The 25,654-nt window shown below is 37.1% G+C and overlaps 1 protein-coding gene across 3 annotated transcripts; it reads right to left on the bottom strand.

Annotated features, from left to right (window-relative positions):
- Positions 1–9,935: 9,935 nt before the first annotated feature.
- On the bottom strand, positions 9,936–20,646 carry LOC122073039 (shikimate kinase 3, chloroplastic-like). 3 transcript variants are annotated; one of them, XR_006138632.1, is made up of 12 exons: positions 20,424–20,646; positions 19,831–20,148; positions 16,730–16,788; positions 16,427–16,481; positions 16,266–16,338; positions 15,687–15,774; positions 15,093–15,175; positions 14,849–14,978; positions 14,377–14,455; positions 11,301–11,365; positions 10,292–10,372; positions 9,936–10,194 (listed from the first exon to the last, which is right to left on the bottom strand). XR_006138632.1 is itself a non-coding variant. In XM_042637531.1 (11 exons), the coding sequence occupies exons 2-11, from the start codon at positions 20,030–20,032 to the stop codon at positions 10,129–10,131; spliced, it is 900 nt and encodes a 299-aa protein (XP_042493465.1). In that variant the 5' UTR covers positions 20,033–20,148; positions 20,424–20,646; the 3' UTR covers positions 9,936–10,128. The 3 variants fall into 3 exon arrangements, 2 of the variants coding, with proteins under 2 accessions (XP_042493465.1, XP_042493466.1); XM_042637531.1 differs by lacking the exon at positions 10,292–10,372; XM_042637532.1 differs by lacking the exon at positions 10,292–10,372 and having other exon boundaries at positions 20,435–20,646.
- Positions 20,647–25,654: the final 5,008 nt, after the last annotated feature.

Genomic DNA, 25,654 nt, shown 5'->3' with positions numbered 1-25,654 from the left:
TACAATTATCATTTGGTTGATGGATGCCATGGATGAGCTATAAAATTGAAAAACAAAAACAAAACAAAAACGTAAAAAATGAATTTAATGTAGAAGAGAAACGAATCAATGAAAGCTACAGATCACTTACATTGCATCTGTCTCCATATCTGCAAAAACAAGTTTGCCTCTAATTTCGACAAATTTTCATCCTATAGTTTGGAGGTCTGGCTTCGAACTATGGCAGAAGAGGACCGAAATTGGCTACAAGAGGTTGCAAATTGGGAGCTCAATCTGATTCCATATGTTCTAAATCAAGAAGAAAGAGAAAAATAAGATTATCATTTGCTTGACGGATGCCATAGGTGAACTGTGAAAGTGAAAAAGAAAAAAAAAAAAAAAAAAACAAAAACAAAAACAAAACGTAATAAATGAATTTAATGTAGAAGAGAAACAAATAAATGAAAGCTACAGAACCGGATGCTGATAGGGGTGTCAAACTATTTCAATTGGCCTAACTAATTCCCTTACTTCAAGATCCTATATGATCGGTCCTACAAAGTATTAGTCTTTAATCTGGTTACAACAAATTAGGCTAAATGAGCCTTAAACATGCTACTTAGCCATTTATCTCCCGAATTCAAGTCTCTTAAATAGTTGGTCCAAACATATTTAATAAATGGTCTGAGACTCTGATTTGATCTCGGGTTTCCCCAATCAACTTCGGCTAACTAATGCGGGTCTACTACACATTTGCATCATCCATTTTCTTTTTTATTTTTTCTTTGCTTTCTTGTTGCATGCCTTTCAAGACATAGCGGCCAAGGCCGCTTTCGGCCTACTCGATCATGGTTGTTACAGGCTATACGTAGAAGTTAATAGGGCAAATCACTCTCTCTCTCTCTCTCGTAGGATTTGATGAAAATGAAAAAGGTACTCTAACTGAATCGAATCGCATTGATTTACCCTAATTTTTCATACAAAGTTGCATATCAACTAAAAAGTAGAAAAATAGATTTTTTATACAGAATTACATATCAACTAAAAGGTAGAAAAACAGAGATAAGACTTTGGTACTAAGGATATGTATCTGTAAATGCAGGTAATCTTCTCCCAGGAGGTCCATATAGAACATCATTGTTGTTGATGCCACCAATGATTGGTTCAGTGGGTGCAGATCTTTGTGGCCTTGGATAAGAAAAGTAGGAGGTTATCATTTGCTTGATGGACGCCATGGGTGAAGTGTGAGAGTGTAAAAATTGCAAAAACAAAACATAAGAAGTGAATTTAATGTAGAAGAGAAATGATTAAGTGAAGGCTACTGATCACTTACATTGCATCTGTCTCCATATCTGCAGAAACGAGTTTGCCTCCAATTTCGATAGATTTTCAATCTACAGTTTGGAGGTCGGGCTTCGAAATAAGGTGAAGGATTGGGAGCTCTGATACCATATGTTCTAAACTCAAGAAAAAAGAGAGAAATAAGGTTACCATTTGCTTGACGGACGCCAATGGTTAATTGTGAGAGTGTAAAAAAAGCAAAAACAAAACAAAAACAAAAACAAAAAGTAATAAGTGAATTTAAAGAAGAGAAATGATTCAAGTGAAGGCTACAGATCACTTACATTGCATCTGTCTTTATATCTGCAGAAACGAGTTTGCCTCCAATTTCGATAGATTTTCGATCTACAGTTTGGAGGTCGGGCTTCGAAATAAGGTGAAGGACGACCGAAGTTACCTACAAGAGATTATAGATTGGGAGCTCTGATACCATATGTTATAAACCCAAGACGAAAGAGAGAAATCAGGTTATCATGTGGTTGACAGACGCCATGGGTGAACTGTGAGAGTGTAAAAAAAGCAAAAACAAAACAAAAACAAAAACAAAACGTAATAAGTGAATTTAATGTAGAAGAGAAATGATTAAGTGAAGGCTACAGATCACTTGCATTGCATCTGTCTCTATATCTGCAGAAACGAGTTTGCCTCCAATTTCGATAGATTTTCGATATATAGTTTGGAGGTCGGGCTCTGAAATAGGGTGAAGGAGGACCAAAGTTAGCTACAAGAGGTTGTAGATTGGGAGCTCGGTCTGATTCCATATGTTTTAAACTAAGAAGAAAGAAAAATAAGGTTATAATTTAAACTGTGAAAGTGAAAAAGAAAGAAAAAAATAAAACAAAACGTAATAAATGAATTTAATGTAGAAGAGAAGCGAATAAATGAAAGCTACAGATCACTTACATTGCATCTGTCTCCATATCTACAGAAATGAGTTTGTCTCCAATTTCTACAATAGGCTGCAGATTGGGAGCTCTGATACCATATGTTCTAAACCCAAGAAGAAAAAGAGAAATAAAGTAGTCATTTGCTTGACGGATGCTGATAGGGGTGTCAAACGGTTTCGATTGGCCTAACCAATTCTCCTACTTTAAGATCCTGTATGATCGTAATCAGTCCTACCAAGTATTGGTCTTTAATCTGGTTACCACAAATTAAGCTAAATGGGCCTTAGACCGGCCCTTAAACATGCTACTAAGCCATTTATCTCCCAAATTCTAGTCTCTTAAATAGTTGGTCCAAACATATTTAATAAATGGTCTGAGACTCTGATTTGATCTTGGGTTTCCCCAATCAACTTCGGCTAACCGGTGCGGGTCTACTACACATTTGCATCATCCATTTTCTTTTTTATTTTTTCTTTGCTTTCTTGTTGCATGCCTTTCAAGACATAGCGGCCAAGGCCGCTTTCGGCCTACTCGATCATGGCTGTTACAGGCTATACATAGAAGTTAATAGGGCAAATCACTCTCTCTCTCGTAGGATTTGATGAGAATGAAAAAGGTACTCTAACTTAATCGAATCGCATTGATTTACCCTAATTTTTTATACAAAGTTGCATATCAACTAAAACGTAGAAAATTAGATTTTTCATACAGAATTACATATCAACTAAAAAGGTAGAAAAACATAGATAAGACTTTGGTACTAAGGATATGTATCTGTAAATGCAGGTAATCTTCTCCCATGAGGTCCATATAAAACATCATTGTTGTTGATGCCACCAATGATTGGTTCAGTGGGTGCAGATCTTTGTGGCCTTGGATAAGGAAAGTAGTGGGATTGCAGTGGTGGACAAGGTGGATTCGCATAGCCACCGGGGTAGCCGGGGTGGCAGTGGGGGTGGCGGTGGTATGAATGTCAAAGAATGGATAGTTGGCTAGTGGCGGTGGTAGTGGATGATGGAGGAAGAGGTTGAGGTGCTGCAGTTGAGCTGGTTGACAAATGTACGAATAATCCGCTTGTGACAGTGGTTTATATTAAAAAAAAAAAAAAAAGCAGGGGGAGGTGGCAGCTCAAGAAAACCAGTTAGCTCAAAAATTCTAATCACACCATAGACAAACTTGAAAAAATAAAAAACAATACATAATAATGAATTTAGTGTAGAAGAAAAATGACTAAATGAGAGTTACACTTACCTTGCAGCTTCTTCCATATTTGCAGAAGCAATTCAACCTCCAATTCTGACAGATCTTGATTCTATATTTTGGATGATGAGGTTCGAAATAGGGCGTAGTAGGAGGATGGATGGCTGTAAGTGGCTGAAGAATGAAAGGTTGAGTAGGGATCTAATGGGAACGGTTCCCAGGTAGGTTCATGGTGATTGTTCTTTTCCTTCCCTTCTCTTCTTTTGGTCCTTTTCTTCCCATTCTCTTCTTTTGGTCCTTTCTCAGACTAATGAACGAAGCCACTCTTCTAGTCCTTTCACAGACTATATATAGAAAGCACATGGAACACTACGAGAGTGAGTGAACTAGATCATTTATGCCATTTCTTTTTTTTTGTACAAAACCCGTTTTTGTTATGGATGTGTCGATGTGGCACATTCCATTGGGTTTTGGATGAATTTGATTTCTTATTCCATTAAGAGAGAATCTCTAAACCAATGATTATGTAACGGTATTTATGGACTTTCGATTATCAACATTCACTCCCTAATTTTTTTTTTCAAGTGTGTGACCAAATTCACTTGGACACAGTTGAAATACAACAAAAAAGATAGCATTTTTGTCCTATAGTTTTGAGGTTGGGCTTCGAAATAGGGTGGAGTAGGACCGAAGTTGTCTGCAAGAGGCTGCAGATTGGGAGCTTTGATACCATATGTTCTAAACCCAAGAAGAAAGAGAGAAATAAGGTTATCATTTGCTTGACGAACACCATGGGTGAACTGAAAAAAAAAAAAAAAAAACAAAAACAAAAACAAAAATAAAAATAAAACGTAAGAAGTGAATTTAATTTAGAAGAGAAACGAATAAATGAAAGCTACAGATCACTTACATTGCATCTGTCTCTATATCTGTAGAAATGAGTTTGCCTCCAATTTTGGTAGATTTTCATCTTATAGTTTAGAGGTTGGGCTTCGAAATAGGGTAGAGGAGGACCGAAGTTGGTTGCAAGAGGCTGCAGATTGAGAGCTTGAGTAGAGATTTGATCAAAACTGTTCCCATGTAGGTTCATGGTGAGTAAACCTACTAAAAGCAATTAAAATTTTAAAATCTACGAAGGTAAACGAAAAGCACATCAAAAATCATAAGCTCATAATCTAAAAGGAAAAACAGATACTATACTTCTAATTTCACAAATCAGAATACTTCCCACCTGCATTTTCTTTCCCTTCCCTTCTCCTCCTCCTCTTCTTCCCCTTCTTTTTTTCTGGTTCTTTCTAAAGGAAGAAGCCACTCTTTATATATATAAAGAGCACATAAGGAGCACTAAGAGAGTGATAATCCTCAAGCTCACTCTCAGTTACGTGGATCATTCAATTATGCAGTTATTTTTTTTGTTTTTGTTTTTGTTTTTGTTTTTGTTTTTATTTTATTTTATTCTTTTATTTATTTTTTTTATTTATTTATTTATTTTTTTTTTTTATTTAATTTTTTTTTCTTGTGAAAATGAAAAATCGATTTCTGTTATATGGATGTGTTGTTTTATAATTGATACAACACGACAACTAGAAAACATTTTATTGTAAGCGTTCCTTATAGACAATCACTACCACCATGCAGCTATGCAAATCCTCTATGACCACCACTACAACCCTGTGGTCATTACTTTCTTTATGGAAGGCCGAACCATGTTAAACCTTACATCTTATTTCTCTCTTTCTTTTTGCGTTTAGAACGTGGTATCAGAGCGTGTTGGATTCAATGGATATGCTTGACGATCTATTTGTAGTTCTTGTTGCTACTACCTCTTCTCAACCTACCAAACCAACTGATTGACACCCTCAACCAGGGGTATTATTGTTGTTGTATTAAGATAAGTTAATTTTTTTTAACTTTCATCAGCAATAAGTAATTTGGAAAACTTTTGTGTAAAGTCACGCAAAAACTAAAGAAATGTCAATGATGAGGTGGTCAGAGGTGATAACGTTACACTCAAATGACATGGTTGTGCTCATATATGAGTCAAGGCTTGCATGAGTGTATTGGATGTGGTAGGGGTGTCAACGGTCCGGGTCGGTGCGGTTTCGGTCCGGTTCCACCGGTTTCGGTGTGAGTTTGGAAGTGACCGAAACCGACCCAATAAGGATTTATCGGTTTCGGTCCGGTGTCGGTTTCGGTGCGGTTTGGGTTCGGGTTGGTACCGGTTTGGATTTATTAGGTTCATTTCGATTTGGATCGGTTTTTTAAACGGGTATGAAGCCATTAGGAAACAACCAAATGATGAATTGTTGAACTTCGATTTCTTAAATCTATTTGTAACCGGGTTGGTTTTGATTTTTGGTCTAGTTTGAATTCGATTTTCCATACAAATGTATACAAAACTATTCAAATTTTAATTTTTTTAATGAATTTTGGAGTGTTTCGGTTTCTTACCGGTTTGGTTTCGGTTTCGGTCCGGGTTTTGATCCGGTTTCGGTTTGGTTTCGGGTTCATCCGGTTTTCGGTGCGGTTCGGTTTGGTTTTGGGGTTACAATACTTGAAACCGAACCGAACCAATAAGGCTTCGGTTCGGTTCGGTCCGGGTTGTTATCAGTTCGGTCCGGCCGGTTTTACCGGTTCGGTTTAGGAATTGACACCCCTAGGATGTGGTAATGGTATGTGTTACAAATTTCCAAGCAAGTTGCAGAAATTTTGACATTTTCTATTCGAGGGAATTTAGATCATTCAAGATGAATCTTTTAGGAGTTGACTTCTTCTAAAAAGTTGTATAGAGCATTGTATTCTTTCCAATGCATCTAGAATCATCTCGATTCAACGTCAAATGAGAAAGTTATAACCAATGCAAGGTTCAGGGGTATTTTGATCATTTTATATGGCTGAATTTGAAATTGAATTATTCTGGAGGACTATAATGCTCCAAGTCGCTAACACAATGCAATTTATTTCGGATCAATTCATGCTTGTGTGAAGAAGTTATAATTATTTTTATTCGGACACTCCAATATGGCTCAAATGCTCAATAAAATGCTTAAATGTGATGTCAAGTGTCTTTCTAAGTGATATGGGCCTCACCAGGTGGTGGCAATGGTGGATCTATGAGTTTTACTATTGGTGCAAGGGCCACAAGAAAAGCAGCAAGGCTCGCGCACACATAGCCAGTTGCATGCGTTGCGACATGCTCGTAGTGGCCCTCATGCATACGTTGACCAAAGGCCTCGCCTGAGGTTTTGTATGAGGTTTTGTATCTAAAAAAATCTAAGTATGAAATGCACTTAGACACTAAGAGTTAATAAGTTACATTGTAAGGATGTGAATTTGAATCGAAATTGAACCGAACTATTTACACCGAAACCATAAAACCATTTATTAAATGGTTCAGTTTTGGTTATAAATTTGAAATCATGATTCAATTTTGGTTTTAAAGTTTAAACCGTTAAACTGATTAACATATATGTAGTAAGGTTGTGTTTGGTAGTCATCGAAAATAACGTTTCTGACATTTTCTCGGAACAAGAAAACAGAATCTTCCAATTGGTGTCCACGATTCATTTTTCCATTTTTTTTAAATGAACCGGGTAAAAAAAATGTTAGAATCGAGAAATGTTGGAACATGGTAATCATGTTCTAACATTTGAGTTTCATTCTCATGTTCTAACATTTGAGTTTCATTCTAAAACAGAATTTTGACATAGTTACGAAAAATTCTGATTTTGATACAAAACGTCGTTTCTCAAATGGAATGACTACCAAACGCAGCCTAAGTTTAATTTGTGCAAAGAATGTTTTCCGACTCTGTAGCAGAGAGGATTTGCGGTGGTGTACAATGAGGGTTCGTGCTGTGCTATCGACACGTGGCTGAAAGTGACCAATGACATCTCGACCTATTTGAAACGGGCAAATTTCTGATAACCCACCGGAAAACCTAAGCTTTCTGATTTCCTTCCCAAATAGGAAGGATGATTGATTCATACAAAATCAAATAACTTCTTGTGATATAGTAGGAATTAGGTTTTCCTCAAAATTAGAATCATACAAATCAAATAACTTGTTGTAATGTATGCATAGTCACAGTTTATGTGCATAGCATTAAGCAGTTGTTCAACCAAATCTCAAACTAAAACAAATGAGATCATTACCTCCTCTGATCGACGGCTGATTACCTTCTCGAAATCAATGTTAGTTGCGAAAAGTAAAGGGAAGAAAATGGAAAAGGAAGAAGAAGAGGGGAAGCTGGAGAGAGGAAGAAGGAGTGGCCAAAGCTTCGGGCTGAATGAGGGAGCGATTGTTGTGTTCGGTCGCAACTTCGAACTGATTCAGGAAGAAATTGGAAAAGGGAAGAAGCAAGAAGAAGGAGAGAGCCGAAACAAGAAGATGGAGAGAGGAAGAAGGGGTGGCTGAAGCTTCTGGTTGAATGAGGGAGCGACTGTTGTGTTCGGTGGCAACTTCGAACTGATTCACCTTTCGATTTGGGAAGGAAATCAGCACCTAGGTTTTCCAATGGGTTATCAAAAATTAGCCCATTTCAAATGGGTTGAGATGTCCCGGTTTCTCAGGCTTTACATCTCAGCCATTAATCATCTTTTGGCCACATGTCGACAACACGATCCCTCACTGCACTTCACCTCAAATCCTCTTCACTGCAGATGTTGTTTTTCCCACCTTGTAGTCTGTTTTTTTTCGGGTAAAGATGAATATGTAACTAAAGTGGTAAATTAAGAAATTAAAATATTACTCTTTAAGATAAAGGCACTATTTTTCTAATAAGAGTAACACTTCATATAAATACTGCATTGAATAATTTTTTATTTTTGAAAACCTTTTTTATTTCTACATTAAATACTAAATTAAATATTTTTAGAGTAAAAAATAGAAAATTAAAAGAAGGTTACAACTTCTTTTTTGTGCAAAAGGTTTCTGACTTCTCAGTTGAGCGAAAACACGTTGCATCCTTCATTGATTGCATGTATGTAACAGAGTTGTGATCGTCGGCGTGCCATGTAGTGTACCCTAGCACCTTTTGTGTCTATCTATCTATCCTCTCCTATGCAATGGCATATCTACTTCTTATTCTAGGAAGAGATAGAGAGACACAAAGAGGCACTAATGTATGTTACATAACCAAACAATGAACTTTATAGGTATTTTGATAAACTACCTATATAAGGTTTGGCTATAAAGTTGTAGTGATTGTTCGTTCTCTGTAATCAATCTAAGAGACGTGTGAAGATGAACGGTTGTAATCCTATTCTCCATTACATAATTGTTAATTTGTGATTTCCATTCATTTTTCCTACATTGTTTTAGGCTCTTGTATTATACAAACCTGCCATTGGACCAACTCGATCTAGTTGTTGATAAAGGCATTCAGTTATAGACCGACCGAAACCAATCGACACAGATAACCGACCGTCTATAATTTAGTTCAATCATAACCTGTTTAGGCCCTTTCTGCTAATTAGCCTCTTTATAGCCTAATTAGCGAAAGAACCCATTTAAAGTCTGATTACAATGAGCCTGATTACTGACATGCAACCAACCAACCAAATAAAAGTATTGATCATGCCTTAGCCTAAGTGACCCCGATTATCTAAGGGATCGAATGGTCCAGACCAGACCAAAACCAACCCGACCAGGCCCCTTATTGTAGCGTCTGTATACCTGAATTCCTGACAACTACCCTGGGGGCTGGGCAAGGCGGCTAGCTTGCACCATCAGTAGAGAATATAACGTATACGTGGCAAGTCTTAACCACGTGGCCGTCGATGACAATGTTATCCTTGGTAAGGAGCTAAAAAAAGTCCTTACGAGCTGAAAAAAGGGTGCAGACTCCAAGGCGGGTGGGGTAGACCAGGAGATGATCAGATGAGAAACTCTCATCCCATACCAGGTTGTTGGATGATACTTGTGGTGATATATGGTATCCTTCCAACGACTTGGGCTGGAAAAGGTGCAGATCTCTCTCTCTCTCTCTCTCTCTGTTTCTTTCCAGTTGTGAAATGGAAGATCTGGAAGTGACGGCTCCTGGGTGCACGATAGGGTTAAGTGCCCTGGTGTCCCGAGCTTGCATGTTAGCAAGGTCAGTCTTGGGGTTCTTTGCCAAGTTGCAGGGGCTTCCTATTAATAAAAAGGATATGTGCAGAGGTGAGGAAAGAGGAAGTGGCGATGGAGTTAGAGGTGGAGGTGGAGGTAAAGGACGGCAAATTGCTACAGATCAGCGGGGAAAGGACTGAGAAGGTGGAGGGAGGATAAGGATGACAAGTGGCATACAGTGGAGAGACCAACCTGGACGAGATCAAGTGTGATCTGGAGATTTAGAGTCCTGGTTGTGACTGCCCAAGGAGACCCATCCATCTAAGGAGAAAACTCTCTCCATAGACATAGCCTAAAGCTTCCTTTTAGTCAGTGGAGACTCGTGTAGCTTCTCTTGTCTCTGTTCTCCATTGTCAGTCTTGTATTAGTTGTACCATCTGTCTCGTCGAGTCTCATAGAATTAATAGAATAGAGCAAAGCTTGGTTAATGGGGATTTGCATTTTTTATGTACGGGTACATTAATCGTTTCTGTAGATAAATATTATATAGGCTAATTCACTTCCCAAAAATAAAAGAGAAAAGATGATACAAGTAGGCTGAAATATCTGATCCATCTGTACATAGGGCATAAAGGATTACAACAACAAAGTGGAGCTAAAACCAGAGGGAGAGCTATGGATTCCTTGCAATAGTCATATCATCATCACGCTTTACAAAATTCTCGATTTGTACAAGTGCCTGTCACGAATAGAGGATCCCAAACCAAACAAACATGAGCACCAGACTCCCGAGCGACACATACCAATATTAAATTCATGCTTCTTCAACAATTTACCTATCCATGAGTGAAAATTTGCACGCTGCCCAGGTCAATAAAATGAGATTGATCTAGATGTCCTCTCAGCTTTCATTTGACCTGGAACATCCAATGAATGGGAAATTCATTTATTCCCCTTGATTGGTCCAGAGTAAGTGTATCTCTGTATTGGGAAAATGGGACAACCTAGACCATCCAATCATGAGAATTCTTTTGGGACCTATAATGAAATTCTCCAGAAAAATAAGGCTTTATTGGATGCTAGTGTCATTTTTTCACACTGATCTTGCAGCTAGTGCCTTTCATGAGAATACGCTCATCAATTTGCTACCCTATAGGCTGACAATCAAAAGTATTAATGTCACCCTATTATCACAGTCAAATCTAACCAACCCCAAAAAATGCGTCTTTTAGGTGACGAAACTTTCCAGCTTGTAAGCCCAAGACCCTCCCCAACAAGCCCAAAAAATGCGTCTATTTGGGGTACCTACAGCCAACATCTCCAATGTCTCTGGTTTCATTTCTAATACCACATCTGGTAGGAGTCCGTCTGGCGAATTTGGGATTGAGGTAGGGAGAGAGTTTGAGCCTGAAAATCTCCCCAACCATCCCTAGAACCCTCGCCAGAGGAATCCAGACTGCAGTGCCCTGCACAATCCCTGAGGGCTCGCCAAGGGGACTCACACCCCTAAGTGGAAACCCCATTTGGAGTGCCCCCAGCCAACATCTCTGGTCCATCTCTAACGTCAGTGGTATGAATCCATGACACGTGATCATTCCACCACCCCAAAAGATGCAGCTAATAAGGCAAGGAAACCCTCCTGCTTATAAGCCCAAGACCCTCCCCAAAACTGGCAGATGTGGAATTGGGGAGGAAGGAGTATGACTCTGTGACACTGCTATTTTAGGCAGCCGATCGAACATATTAATAAATATGAGTAAAAGGCGAGTAAAAAAGACACACACAACGTCATGAATAAATATGAAAAATGAAAATTAGAAACAACTGAAGGGGTCAGGGAAAGACCTCTATAGCAATAGCAGTTGGTGTGAGATCACATGCATCATCAAGTCCCAGCTTGGCTGCAATATCTACAAAGTGGACATGCCCAACAACTTGAGAGCTTCACAAAGTAGAAAGCATTAAAAAATAACCAAAGAGATAAAATAAAGGGGTCAGCCTATCAGAATGACATTGTATAAGGGGTTAAAATAGGCAGCATTTTTATGCTTCCACGCACACTTGACCTCCATGCAGCAAAAGTCCAACACAAGAAATTTCCTAGGAATTGGGACTAAGAAATTACTAGCATCTAACTCAGCCATCTCCCAACCCCAAAAATAATCAGAGGCGTCAATATTAATGATCTATCAGACATGGACCTTTTTTCTCTGGTTCAGAGAAAGTAAAGAAGCAGGGATTTTTTTTTTTTTAATACTTGAAAGTAGTCTAAGTGGTGAAGTCAATTGCTTTGTCTCAACAAAACAACAATGGCAGCAAAAATACAAAGCGCGCCTCTCTTGCACATTGAGGGATATCTAGGAGATATAAGTTGAATATTGTCTGGAAAGAGGGTATATAAAAACATCTAGATACATGAGACACATAAATGTCACATGTATGGATGGTGGGGATCATCTATATAAGGGGCCTTCACCAATAAATTTGCTAGTCTTGTGGGGCTAATCCCCAAAAAGAATGCATGTAGCATGCTAAAGGGTAAAAAGAATGAACCTGAAAATGGGTCCCCATAGCATTACTATAACCACCAACTTATTAAAAATTTTTTAATGCTTAGATAAACTGCAGAGGATGAGACAAGAAAGGACTGATTTTATCCATGAAGTTATCTCCTAACTGATATTTTTATATGAATAATGACAACTGCCTAGAGCAGTTGGTGAAGCTGTGTGATGCAGTTGGCCGAAGGACTTAGGAAAAATATATATATATATATATATATATATCTTTGATTTGATTTTCTTTTGTTTTAGAAACAATTTCCTTTGAATTTTGCTAGCTTCTAAATATAGAATAGTTTCCTTTTCAGTAGTTGCCATTAATTGTTTGATTTTTTCTTTATATTGGTTATGTAAACGATGGAGAAGTTTTAGATTTTGAAGAATAGAAATTTTGTCTGAGTTTTTTTGGTTTTAAAACTGTGAGTTGTTCTCTTCTCTCTAACTCCCCCTGAAATCCCTTTTCTCTCTCTTCTCATCTTCTTCTTCTTTATAGTCCTTTCCCCTATTTCGCTAATACACTTTCCTTGCCTGGGATTACTTTGTTCTGGGCGGCAATTAAGACCATAATTGTCACGGCGACAAGGCGAACCAAGGCGACCAATTGTTATTTTTTATTTTCCCTATTTTCTAACATTATTTAGTAAGCTATATATACCTTGTATCATAAAAAATCAAGATTAAGCAACATCAAGTCATTAAAAATCAACATTTAGCCATATTAAATCATAAAAAATTAACATTAAGTCATATTAAGTTATAAAAAATCAAAATTTAGAGAAATGATCTGGTTCTATAATAAGTTTAACTGGTCAAATGATATTATTTTTACATGAGACTTTTTGTATCAGTTATAATATAAAACTAGCTTTCCAACAAGTCTAAGATTACTTAAATCTGAGTTGTAACGATAAAGTTATGTGCCAGTCAAACTTATTTTTAAGTGCGCGAATGCTATTAAAATCGCCTGAATGAAAATAATTTTATGGATATCAAAACAAAAAATTATTTTACTGGACTTTTGGTTTTTAGCAATGTTTTAACATGATAGAATTTATAAAATTTTCATAATTGAGAAAAACTTCAGCATTTAAAAGTTGAAAATCGCCCCTATAACGAAAATCTAGTTTTTCTTCTTAGACTGGGTGGTTGACTTTTATCCTTTTGGAATTTGGTTTTTAAACTATTTTTATTGGATTCAAATAGGGGGTATTTGCTTATTTATGAATAATATCTTAAGTAAATGAAAATTTACTTAAATAATATTAGGCATAAATAAGTGCCAAAACACAAGGCGGCATGCAGTGCAATAAGGCGACTATCGCCTAGGCCCCAGGCAAACCGCCTGGACGCCTAGTCGTCGCCTAGGCGACGCCTTGACAACTATGATTAAGACCATCATGAAGTGGATCGATATCTTTCATACAAGGTCTGTTTGGGTTGAAACTTTGAGTAAAGGCAGGTCTCTATTGGGCGACAAAACTCCTTGAAGTTCAGCTCAAAACTCCCTTTCGGTTTGGCTAATCGAAACCTGCAACTGGGGCAGCAAGAGTCTCTACCACCAGCTTCTAACTCAGGGTCTCCTTTCATCTTTCCAGCCTGCCGACCTGAGCAGCTTTCATGTGGGTCTGAGTGAGCCTCCTCTTGAGACCTTACGCCTGAAATTTCAGGTCTAACAGAGAAGAGTTGAAGGAGATTCCTCCATCGCAAGCTGCTGCTCTTCCTTCCTTTACAGGTCGTCCAAGGAAGAGGAAGACTGAATCGTGGGCTGTTTAGGTCATCTCATTCCCTGGTTTGACAATATTGCCCCTCCTTTGCTTACTATTCTTTTTTTTGTCCTAGCTTTATTTGTAATTCCTGAACTACCCCTTTTACTAGTCGATTGAGCCACTTGCTTATGTTTTAAGTTTAGTTTAATTAGAAAATTGCCACCCAACCATTAAATTGAGATTTTTAGCCATTCTAGTGGCCCTAATCGATCCGATTTCAGTCTTTGGAATCCGGATCCGCATCACTGTGGTGCACTAAGCCCACACTCACCAGGAGGTCTTGAGTTCGGCCTCCTGGCTGTTACAACTCCCCCCCACCCCTCTTCTTCTATAGAATAGGTATTGACACAAAAAGAAAATCTCACAACTGGATCCTAAGAATAGAGGATCATTTTTTATTTAAAGATAGATGGCAAGTCTTGCTGCCAGCATCAGTGCCACTTGGCCTTCTTATAGACTTAGTCATGGTCATACACCTCAGATGGGTATTTTTTTCCCGGTATTAAGATGGATATCCCTACGTGACCAGAAAATAAAAAAATAAAAACTTGAAAATAATATATGAAAAGGGAGAATGTGTTCAAGAAACCATACGCGGGAGCGAAACTTTGGCATCAGCATTGTCATACGCTTCACCCCTCTCTTTGAAAAGTGTTGAGAGTCGCAATAATGCCTGTAGGAAATCAAAGGAGGAAATGATTGAGAAAAATTGCCATTCCAAATTTGATACATCAACAGATGAGACAAACTAAAGCAGTAATCTTTCTAGCAGGTCTTCATGGGGGCAATTCTTAACCAGACTCGCTGAACCACCAATTTAACCAAACCTTCCCCCTCCCTTTTATCTCTTTTTCACTCCTTTCAAACCTTGAGTTTGGTATCTTAGCCCTCCTAAATTTGGTTTGGCCATTTCTGCACCCAATCTGAATCTGAACCCACCAACCTGGTTCTTGACAGGAGCTCAGACAACCCACCATACTAAATCTGGATTGGGTTCATGTTAGGAATTCTCTAACCTTAACCCTTGTGAACATGGTGTATGCGGTAAGATATGATTAATAGGCACCTTTGAATAAGCATCACCCGATTCTCCATGCAAAAGAGGGCGAGAATCTGTCCCTACAGCAGCAATACGCCTTGCCAACGCTTCCAAAGGCACGTCTAACCAGACTGTGACACCCTGTTTCATATATTTCCTGATAATTCAAGAAAATTAGAAGTATTTTGTTCAGACAACTATGCAACATGATTCTACGTCAGAAACGACAGGAAAATAGTAATGATATTATTTATGCATCCAGCTTACACACCAATTGATTGGCCGAATCACTACACCACCACCAGTGGCAATAACTAGCTGGCGCATCAAAGACAACTTCCGTAATACTTCAGTCTAAAAGATAAGGAAAAAATAATCAAAAAATAAGTAATAAAAATCCATCAATGTCTACAAGAACTAATGCATGTATGTGATTGTGGAATTCATGTCTGTTGATTTATGTCAGCAGTTATTTCAATCACAGTTCCAAGGATAATGGTTCATCTATTTGCTATTAACAAAATTAAGAAGTATCCTAAACGTATCAAAATCAAAAGGAAAAAAAAAAAATTAAAGATGCTAACATGTAGTTATGACATTGGTGGTTGTTGATATTTTAGAAGTTCTTTTAGACATAATTCTAAGACTAATGGTTCTTAAAGTCTACAATCGTTCTAGGAATAATGGTTCTTAAAGTGTACAAGCATTCTATAGTGATTTGTGTCTCCAACAGAGGACTTCTGGTAACAGTAACTCACATGGGAAGTAAAGAAGATTCACTTGGCCGAAAACAAAATCCATCAGTTCTAACTCCATATGGAAAGAGGATTCCACAACTGAATGAATCAAAATGCTTTTTAAATACCTCATTATCTCTAAAGAAACTCTCACTATACTGCTTAAAGATCTGTGCCACAGATGTTACACCCACAGCCTCCTCCACCAATTTGTCACTGCAGCTCCCACAGACATCATAAACAACCATTAGTGAACAGGTATACAATCTTGAATTTCATTTGGTATGAAATATAAAGTGCCAGTCCAACAGGACAATCACTCAGCCACAGGCAGAAAAGCAAGATCTGAGATGAAACATTAATATGCCCAAACTACAAAATCTTCTATGCCAAAAGTAAAGCAGATCAAATGAATATAGCCACCCTATCTGTTGTATTCTAAATTTCTAATGACCACAGATGGAACGAACCCAGACAAAAATTCACAAGATATATACTTTTTTTGATAGTTTGAATAGTTATTCAGTTTAGGTTTTACGTAATGCACCTAGAAGGTCAATGGATCACTGAGTGGTAGAGAAAGCACATAAATTGACCACATGGAGAGTACTGAGGTACCTCAGACTTTATGTTCTAATCATTTAAAGGACTCTCCCAGGTGGAGAAAAGGAAAAAGGAAAGAAAAAAAAAAAAAAAACAGGACAAACCTGTCAAAGAAAGAATAACCCAACACTTCTGATATAATCTTCCCAACTGTTGTTTTACCAGAGCCCATCATTCCTGTGTTTCATGCTACACAGACTTCAACCACTAGATTACAATACATGGTTTTAGTGCAATAGCGAGATTTCAGGAATAGAAAACTGACCAACAAGATAAATGCAACGCCCATCTAATTGTGGGCCAACCTCCTGTGCCTTCTTCTGTGATTGAGAAACATCAACTATCATTTAATGTGCAAAATATCTTTCATGAACAAATAAGCAACGCACTGTTTTTTCATGTGCAAGATAGATCGCATAACACATAAACAGGATCTAGAGGAAGTTAGTGGCTATTTTCTACATGAAAGTAATTACCAGAGAAATAACACAGAACAGTAAAAGTCAGTATTCCACACTCTTCGATCCTTCACAACTCAAAAAATGATTGTCAAGGAGATATTCTGTACCTTTAAAATCAAAGCTTCATCAAAGGGCGTAGAAACCTTTCCTGATTCCAATTCCGAAGCTGCACCACAGAGCAAGTTCAATACAAATTGTCATTGGTCAAAGAACAGGATCAACAATAATACAGATTTTAATATGATCTAAATCAAAATGAAAATAAGAGCCACACCATGAATAACTAATTGGCCCTGGGGAATTATTATATTTAATAATCTATGCTAGGAAAGTTGTTTCACAACGGAACTCCTTGCAGATTCTCCTCCAATAGCTGGGATACACGTCAACCCACAGTACCCACCTCTCTCTTGTTCTCTCCCCCTTGTAGAAGTAGACGCACTTTTTCTCTCAATTGTCAAACTTGACTTACACAAAGCAGCACGTAAGGCCCCTCCCACTGTTAAGTCTCTTCATCACTCTCCCTCGCTCTTTCAATTGTCGAAGTGGACTTATGCTAGCAAACACACACATCCCCACAAATACGAATCAAGATCTTCCATTCTTTCCCAATCTCACACCGTTCTTCAAGGCACTAGGCACCAATGCACAATCCCTAGTTACCCGGACAACCATTATCCCCCTCTACCACTCTTTCTTGACAATTGATAGAAAGGAACAGATGCACACCAATGCAATGAATAAGTATATACAGCAAAGCACTGGTTTTGGCAGTCATAATTTCATGATTCTTATTTCATGTGACAAACCATATGTGGCAAACCAATCTGCACTAATTTTAATTAAGTTAAACCTCAGTGGATGTAGAGTAACTTAACCTCTCGAACTTTTGGGGGGAGGGTGATGTCATCTCAACCAGGAACTCAATATGAAAGGCATAAATAAAAATAGGCTAATAGTGCTCCATGAACTAAGCCTTATCTGAATTGTTTCCTTTTTTATGTCTTTGTAATGCCTAGCAATTGCTTCTTTTTTTTTACATTCCCATAAATTTCAAACTATTATTGACAGATTGGTATCTATTTCCTGTAAAATTTGTCAAGCCTGGTGCCTGTAAAATTATGTCTAAATAAGCTCTTGGCTATTACGCATTTACGGGTGCATACGGTTCAATCTTCAGAGAGAAGGAAAGAAAAGGTTATGCTTTTAAGACAAGAGAAACTGACTAATAGTTTTTCACACGACAGAGTAGGTTGGAAAGTGCTTTCTTCAGAGTTAGACCAGGTTGACAGTTGTTGAACTAGACCAGTTACCAGGTTGGCAATTGAGATTAGGCAAACGGGTGGGTAGGCCTCCAGTGCCACTAAACAAGATGACCGGCTTCCCTTTCAGAAATAATTCAGGACCTCCCAATCTATAAATAAAATTTAATACAGGGAAAGACAGCCAGACAACCATTAGCCTAAGTTATCGCTTTGTGACTTTTTGCTGTTTAACCTGCAGACCCAAATTAACTTAACCATGCTTAAACATAGGAGGATTATGCAAATAGAAATAATCAGATACCTTAACCAAGTTTTTGTGCTCAACCAAGTTTTTGTGGTATGGAAGTTGGAACTTATTCCAGAAGTGTTCCGCCATGTAGTTCTATTGACAAATGTGACGTAATGAAGTGAAATATGAAATCCGCAATAAATTTCTTTAGTTTCCCTTGCTTATTTCTTTACTCATGAGGACTAATTGTACCCCCATGAGATTCTTATTTGTGATACTCAAATATAATTTAAACAAATGCACTATACATTATATGGTCACCATAACCATCTTGATCCATATATGGTTAACTGTTGACGTATGAGACAACGATTGCAATACCATTCCCTTATTCTTGTACAAAGGCATTGTTTGCTGAAGGATCAATGGACTTTGAACAGAAATAACATTGTTCCTGCGCTATATTTATCATAAATAGAAATATGAATTTTCTGCATTCTTTTTTCCTCATTTTTTGTTTGAAATACCCCAGAAATTGAGTATCTTCATCAGTACATATCACTTCATCTTTTTCTCTTCCCTATGTAGACCTGAGATGTCTAATCATCTTTATTTTAGGGATTTTCATCTCTTTATGGTTCTTTCAAATGGTATACAGTCAATAGGGAAACCATTTGAGCTCATTATTTTCATATTTCGAGTGGTTGGAGACAACTTTTTTCTATTAATTTTCACATTTCATCTTGCTGGAGTACTAACGTGGTACACTTGTTTGTCTGTGGAGATGATTTCAGAATCTTTATATCAGTCTTTTGATTGCATACCCATCTCAAATACTATTTCATCGATGGTATGTATAAAACCAACTTTGATATTCAAGACAGGACACATCAGATGTTATTATTCAAGAATGTCAGAGGCCGCCAACTGTTTGTACTTTCATATGTACTAGCCAGAATCATCCTGCATGAATTAACTTTCAACAAATTGATCCTAAAAACACGGATCTTTTTATAAGTCCCCTTTTTTTTTCCTTTTTCTTCTACTGCCCAAGGGGCCTTTACTCACGCACACCAAAGGGGAAGGGGGGAATGATTGGAAAGGGGAGACACATGTGACAGGAGTCGATCCTTAGACCATCCACACTCCTGGTGCCTGCTCTTCAAGCAAAGGCTGCAATCAGTGCGCTATGCACTGGATCCGCATCTTTTTATAAGTACCACATGAAATAATTTTACAACCCCCACCTTCATAAACAGGTCTTGGTTAAAAAGATATGATCCTGAGTTATCCTTTCCAACTAGTAACAGTATAACAGTGCTCATTGACAATGAAAGTCTCCAATCTATGGAGATTCAGTACTAAATATTGTCATAAACAATATCCAGCTAAAAGAGCTAGAAAGTACTTAAAAAAACCATGAAAATGCTGAACATATCAATAACATATTAGAACACTTAAAAGTGGTGGCAGCTTGAAGTAACTTTTTATGATGCAACTCATTTTCGTTTCCATATATCCTTAGGCCACAAGGGAGAGGTCATCAAGATTTGAGTCTGCATTGACAAACTTATTCCTTCTTTCTGGAAGTAGAACCACCATAATTTTTTTTCAGCCAATCGAACTTCAAAAATAAATAAATATGACTAAACGGTAGAAGTATGAAATTTGACCGCTAATATAATCAAATAATAGATAAATCACGAATACGAACCAGGAGAATTCTTATAAGAAACAAGAATTTGAGGCCGAGCAGAAGCACTCCTCCATTGCAAATCCCTTGACTTAAGCATACGAATGCCCATGTCCTCCCCGCAATTATGAGATAACCGGAAGAAACCATTTGTTTTTCTTCCGATCTTCTCCCGACCAGTCCATGCAGGAAACTGCAAGGTCGTGGCGGTTGCAGCCTCCATGGTCCCAATAGCTCAGAAAGCTACAGGTCGCTTCCTCTTACCAGAGAATGATAACCGATTTCAACTAAGATTTCTCTCATATACCGAACCAGAGATCCGAGCTGACCAAATCTTCCCTGCACCAGAAGAAATCGCAAACACAATAAAATCGAAATTCTTTTTCCACTTATGGCCCAAAATAAAGCATCCAGGCATAAAAACAAGAAAACATCAAGTTTCAAGCCTGTGATACAGATTCAGATTGAAAGAGAATTCGAACAAAATGACAAACAATAACAGGACAAAATCCAGATTCTCATAGAATATGCCAGAGACATTGAGCGAACAATACATGAGTTCTAAATGACAGATAACAAAACGAAGCTCATTCAATGACAAATTAGAGGTGGACCTGAAACTAACCACGCCTTTGAAGGATCACAGGAATTTCTTATAGCTCTGCCTTAGAAATCCTTTGTGACAAGAGAGGAGTTGCAGAGTGTGAAACGCGTCGGAGAAGATAACAGAAGCAGAGTCGTTTTGGAAATCTGGAAGGTAATGAACCAAGGTGGCGCAAGATAGCGGATGGTTGTTGGGTTAAGACTTAAGGGAGCAGAGGAGTAGGAAAGAATGGAGGAGGGTAGGAACTGGTAAGTGTCCATTTCCTCTTATTTATATAAAAGCGCCAAACTAGATTTTGACGGGAAAACTCGAGAACTGTGGACCGTCGGGACCGGTAGACGGAAAGAGAGGCTCCGGCTCGACCTGAGTTTAAAGTTTGCGATATTACGAAACTAACCCTTCTTTTGCCCTCTATTCAAACTTTCAAGAATACGGGTGGAAAATTAGGAGAAGACAACGTTACCTAGTGCGCTCAGCGCTCCTAATGCATGTACTGATGTACCCATTGACCTTGTACAGGGGCCCTGGGACCGGGTAGCGTTCTCTCTAAAAAATTATTATTATTTTTTATTAATGGAAAAAATATCACTCCATGTCATGTGGCGCTTGCGCCCAAACACATAGAAAGGTAAAATGATGCTCCACTAAAATATGAGAACTCACTTATGCTTATGCCCTTGGTCCATACTCTCATTGGCTTCTCACACTAGTGTAAGGGTCACGTAATTTGGCAATAATTCTGCACCTGAAAAATATATATATATATATATATATATATAATTTTAGACCATGTTTTCCTTCATCCATGTTAAAAGTAGAATCCTTCACCATAATTTAAGTGTATCAATCGTATCTGATATCGATATTTGCCCAATATGGTATTGATAGAACAGCTCCTTTTACAATTAAAACTATTAAAAATTATTTATTTATCAAAATTGAGAAAAAAATTGCCTGACATGGCTGATCCATGTCAATATCGATATATTCTATACCGATACAGTTACACATACATTTATTTACAATCTTGCCCCTCACCAAAGCAAATTTAAACCCTCTTATTGAACCTAAGAAAGATATTTGACCATGAATAATAAGGTGTGGAAACTAATGATGAATCCAAAATCTAATCATAGAGTCACATCACCAACAGATAATGAATTCTCCTTTTTCTAAGAGTGAAGGAAAATTAATCCAATAATTTAAACATTGGAAGTCCAGTGTCAATATCTCACTACAACCAATTGAAGCTCTTACCAACTACTAATGGGGATATCTAATACACTATTACTTTTCTTGACTTGCGTTCAAATTTGATATAAGAAAATTCCATATCTTCTATCCAATTACCGTATTTAAAGCTACAAAAAGTTTGCTACTTATCTTTTAAAAAATATATATAAAAATAAAAATAAAAAGAGAGTTTTCTAACTTGCCCAACATAGTCTCATAAATTAATAAAGTGATACCTCAATATAGATCAACCGTATTGGGTTTATTACATATCAAAAAATTATTTTTTTTTAAATCTAAAATTATTGTATTTTAGCTGATTCACTGATTTCATATGAATTTAGTAGTGCTATTGGGCATAGTCAATACCAATACAAACTGATACAATATTGATACCTAAATCCATTAACCGACTATATTATTTTGGCATAATAAATCCAATGGATGCATGAAATTGCTTATTTTAAAATTGGTTAGATTGGTTTCATTATCTTATTTGGCATATAATAAATCAATGGATGCATGAGATTGCTTATTTTAAATTTGTTTAGCTCGATTTCATCATCCTTAATCCATGCGAGTGAGCTGTATCAAGGGCAAAGGGAGCAAAATGCCATTTCTCCTCACTTCTCCTGTGCTTTTGCTGATATAAATTCATTTTAATAAGACTTTATAAAAATTAAAAATTAAAAAAAATTAAAAAAAAAAATCAGTAAGTCTTATGATAGGGTTAGTATTTTTTTTTTTTTTTTGGTAACCATTAAAATCCACTAATTATATTAATATGGGAAAAGGACTTGCAAGCTAACAGGACACCTTGGAATCAGGTGTGCTAGCTTACAGGGACCATTAGATTAAACGTTTGAGATTTATGCCATCAAAAGTTATAATATGTATACATTCAGTATGTATAACAAGTGAAGGTTAAAAATGTTTAAGAAAAAGGGTATGAACTGTTGTGTCAGATGTATAGTCGTGAAACTGAGAAATTGGTAGATTTTTAAGATGGAAGAAGGAAGAGGAAAAAAATAAATGGCAGGGCCGAGAAGTAGATCCAAAGCATGAAGCTTGTTGGAGAAGATGGTTGAGATAGATGTATGGACGGAGAAGAAGTTCCAAAGTGCGAATCCGGTAGGAGAAGAAGGTTCAAAATAAAGTTAGGTTGGGGAAGGAGTTCCAAAGTTGGAAGTTGGTTAGAGAAGAAGATTCACAACCACACTGCTAAGGTGAGAAATATCTCACCGGAGAAGTGAAAATGTCACAAAACCTTGAAGTAGACGGTAGTGGTGTGCGGTAGTGTGTGTCTTGTGTTTGGGCAAAATACTTGAAGAGATCGCGAGACACTAAATGATGTTCGTTGTCTAAAAGTAAATTGTCATAAATTTTCTACAATTTGGACATTTCTTCTCTTCAGTTTGGTTCCATTTGCGTAGTGGAAGTAATGTGGCAGTAGATAAGAAATCTACAAATTTATTTGAGATTCACCTTCAAATTGCTTGCATTATCTAATAGAATGAAAACCCTTGTTGCTATTGTTTTCATCTCAGTACAAGACTCAGGGATTGTAAAATTTTAATTATAATTTAGGAATTCATAATCCGATGAACAGTAAAGTGGGATATGGGTCTGGCTCAACCAACGAGCTTCTTGAGGCAACCGGCAAGGCTGGATGGTAATCTTTGTAACCAGCTGGGAACCAGCCAGGCCGGTTCAAGTTATTCTTGTGTTATGCCCCATTTTGCGGGGTGATTCAAATGAGACTTAGGGCAGTGGATTTCTAAGGTTCCAAAAACCATTCCTACCTAGGTTTGCTAATCGCAATCGCCATTTTTCTAGGCATCCAAATTCGTAGTCACTGTGAAAAAAGAAAAAGGTGGATTCAGAGGTTCACAATCCAAATGAGGAAGACGATTTCTGTTTCCTAAACACTTCATCTTTAAATGTAAACTATAAATTTGGTGCATTTTTTTTTTCCCTTTCAATACTAATAGTACGGTATTTTACAGAGTACTGCAACGTATTTGTCAGTATCTAGTAACTTTTACCCCCATAAAGTTATATCCCAATCCAACTATTTATATTATACTACTTATATCCAATGGTTCACATCTCGTTAGCACACCTGATATCAGGGTGTCCTGCTAGCACACCTATACCACTCCCTAAAAATATATATATTTTTGTGAGAAATTTAGACTTATTTTTTACCCCAAAAAAGTGGTCTCACGTGAGGCATTATATTTTAGTTTTTAAGAATCAAACCCTCATCTGAAATTAGACTCGATTTTATTTAAAAAAAAAAAAAAGAAGGGGGAGGGAGATATATTCTATTTGGAAGCATGGCTTTCATGTTTTTGACAATACCCAATCATTGCATCTTTTGGTTCAATCTATTTGGGTAGGGAGATTATTTTATAAAAAGAAAAACAGACACAAGGGCACAAGTGGGGAGGCTACATACTCCTCTTTCTTCAATTTCATGTATCATGTTTAGTTTGATCATAGGAGTCGGTAGACGTGAGAATAAAAATTAAAAAAAATTGGATGCTTATATACTCAAGGTGGAAAAGACTCATCTTCCAACAAAATACTAGTCTCCTCTCGCCTTTGGCTTCTCATGGTCTCATCTCATCATTTTCAAATCCTATCAAATTGTTTACTTAAAAAAAAAAATTCCTATCAAATTTGAGAGAGATTTAGGCTCCATTCAGTTGCAACTACAAGGGAAAATTTTTGTAATCAAAACTGTGCAATCTTTCAAAAACTCTTTTTTTTTTTTTTTGTATAAATTATCTAAAACTCTTTCTATAATTAGTAATTATGCTTTTCAATGAAGACCCGTAAAGAAAACCCACATTTGATGCCATTGTGAATGGCTTGCCTTCTCGTAGCCCTAACAATATGTAGAGACTTCGATAGAACTCATCCTTAAAAATTTTATCATTAAAAAGAGGATGCTTAAGTCTTTATAAGCCTTTATATTTATTCCACCCAAAAAATTATACTATTTAAATGCAATACTTATTTTACTTTTAATAACAAAAGAATTCCATTGTAAAATTAAGTAAAAATATAACAGTCATAGTTGCAGTGTCGCGGAATTGGTTAAACTATCACGTCGGTAAACATGATTAGAAAAAAATATATTTTAGAATTAAGTTGATTTTACTTTTTTCCTAAACAGAAACTTAAAGAAACTAAAGAAAAATTATAAAAATGTATTTTTTCTACATTTAACTTTTTTTTTTTTTCTTGGGATAAGAATGTCATATAATAACGGCAATGGAAAATATTAAACTTCACAATATTTGGATAGGGTAGTTCAGTAATTTAAGCAGATGTTTGGTGAGCCTCATGCCTCCGTGATAAGCCGCCACGTTAATCCCAACAACCTCCACATATAGCCATGGAAGCCAAAGGATTTCTTACCAAAAAATAAAAAAAGCTTCCAAAGGTGTTTGGTAGTGAAAGTGATATAAGAATATGATACGTTTTCCCATCGGTGACGGTGTCTGAGCTAACAGGCTGACAAGACCCAGGTAACGTCAAATTCTGATCTGACGGTAATGGAGTTTAGACTGTGGATCCCAAAAGTAATGATATGGAGCAATGAGGAACGCTACTTTGGTAAAAGATCCAATATTTAACGTCCGGAACTTGATACGTGTGCGCAATTATAAGCCGTCTCATATTTTTCGACCCTGGACCCTAATGGTTAGGTTTGCTGGGGTGTGGGCCCACATTATCCTTATTACAAGAATCGAAGACCAAACCTACCGCAATATGGGTTTGGAGAGAGAGAGAGAGAGAGAGAGAGAGAGAGAGAGAAGTTGAGTTGGTAAACTACATTAGGAATGAGATGTTTTGCATTGCTAAAGGAGCGGAGACATATTTTTCTAAAATGTCAACAAGTTATTTCGACCACTTATCATTAGGTTATGATGTTTATACGTGGTTTTAAGTATCTCTAATATCGATATGATACTTTTTAATACGTATTTTAAATTT

The sequence above is a fragment of the Macadamia integrifolia genome, chromosome 3, assembly GCF_013358625.1.
Source record: "Macadamia integrifolia cultivar HAES 741 chromosome 3, SCU_Mint_v3, whole genome shotgun sequence".
NCBI classification, from domain to species: domain Eukaryota; kingdom Viridiplantae; phylum Streptophyta; class Magnoliopsida; order Proteales; family Proteaceae; genus Macadamia; species Macadamia integrifolia.
This window is presented reverse-complemented; position numbering and strand designations above follow the sequence as displayed.

Coding starts and splice junctions, on each gene's coding strand:
- LOC122073039 (XM_042637531.1), bottom strand. CDS start 20,032: ATGGAGGCTGCAACCGCCACGACCTTGCAGTTTCCTGCATGGACTGGT. Junction 16,339..16,426: donor GCGTTGCATTTATCTTGTTG/GTCAGTTTTCTA, acceptor CATGAAACACAG/GAATGATGGGCTCTGGTAAA. Junction 10,195..11,300: donor CAACTGCTATTGCTATAGAG/GTCTTTCCCTGA, acceptor TATTCGTGACAG/GCACTTGTACAAATCGAGAA.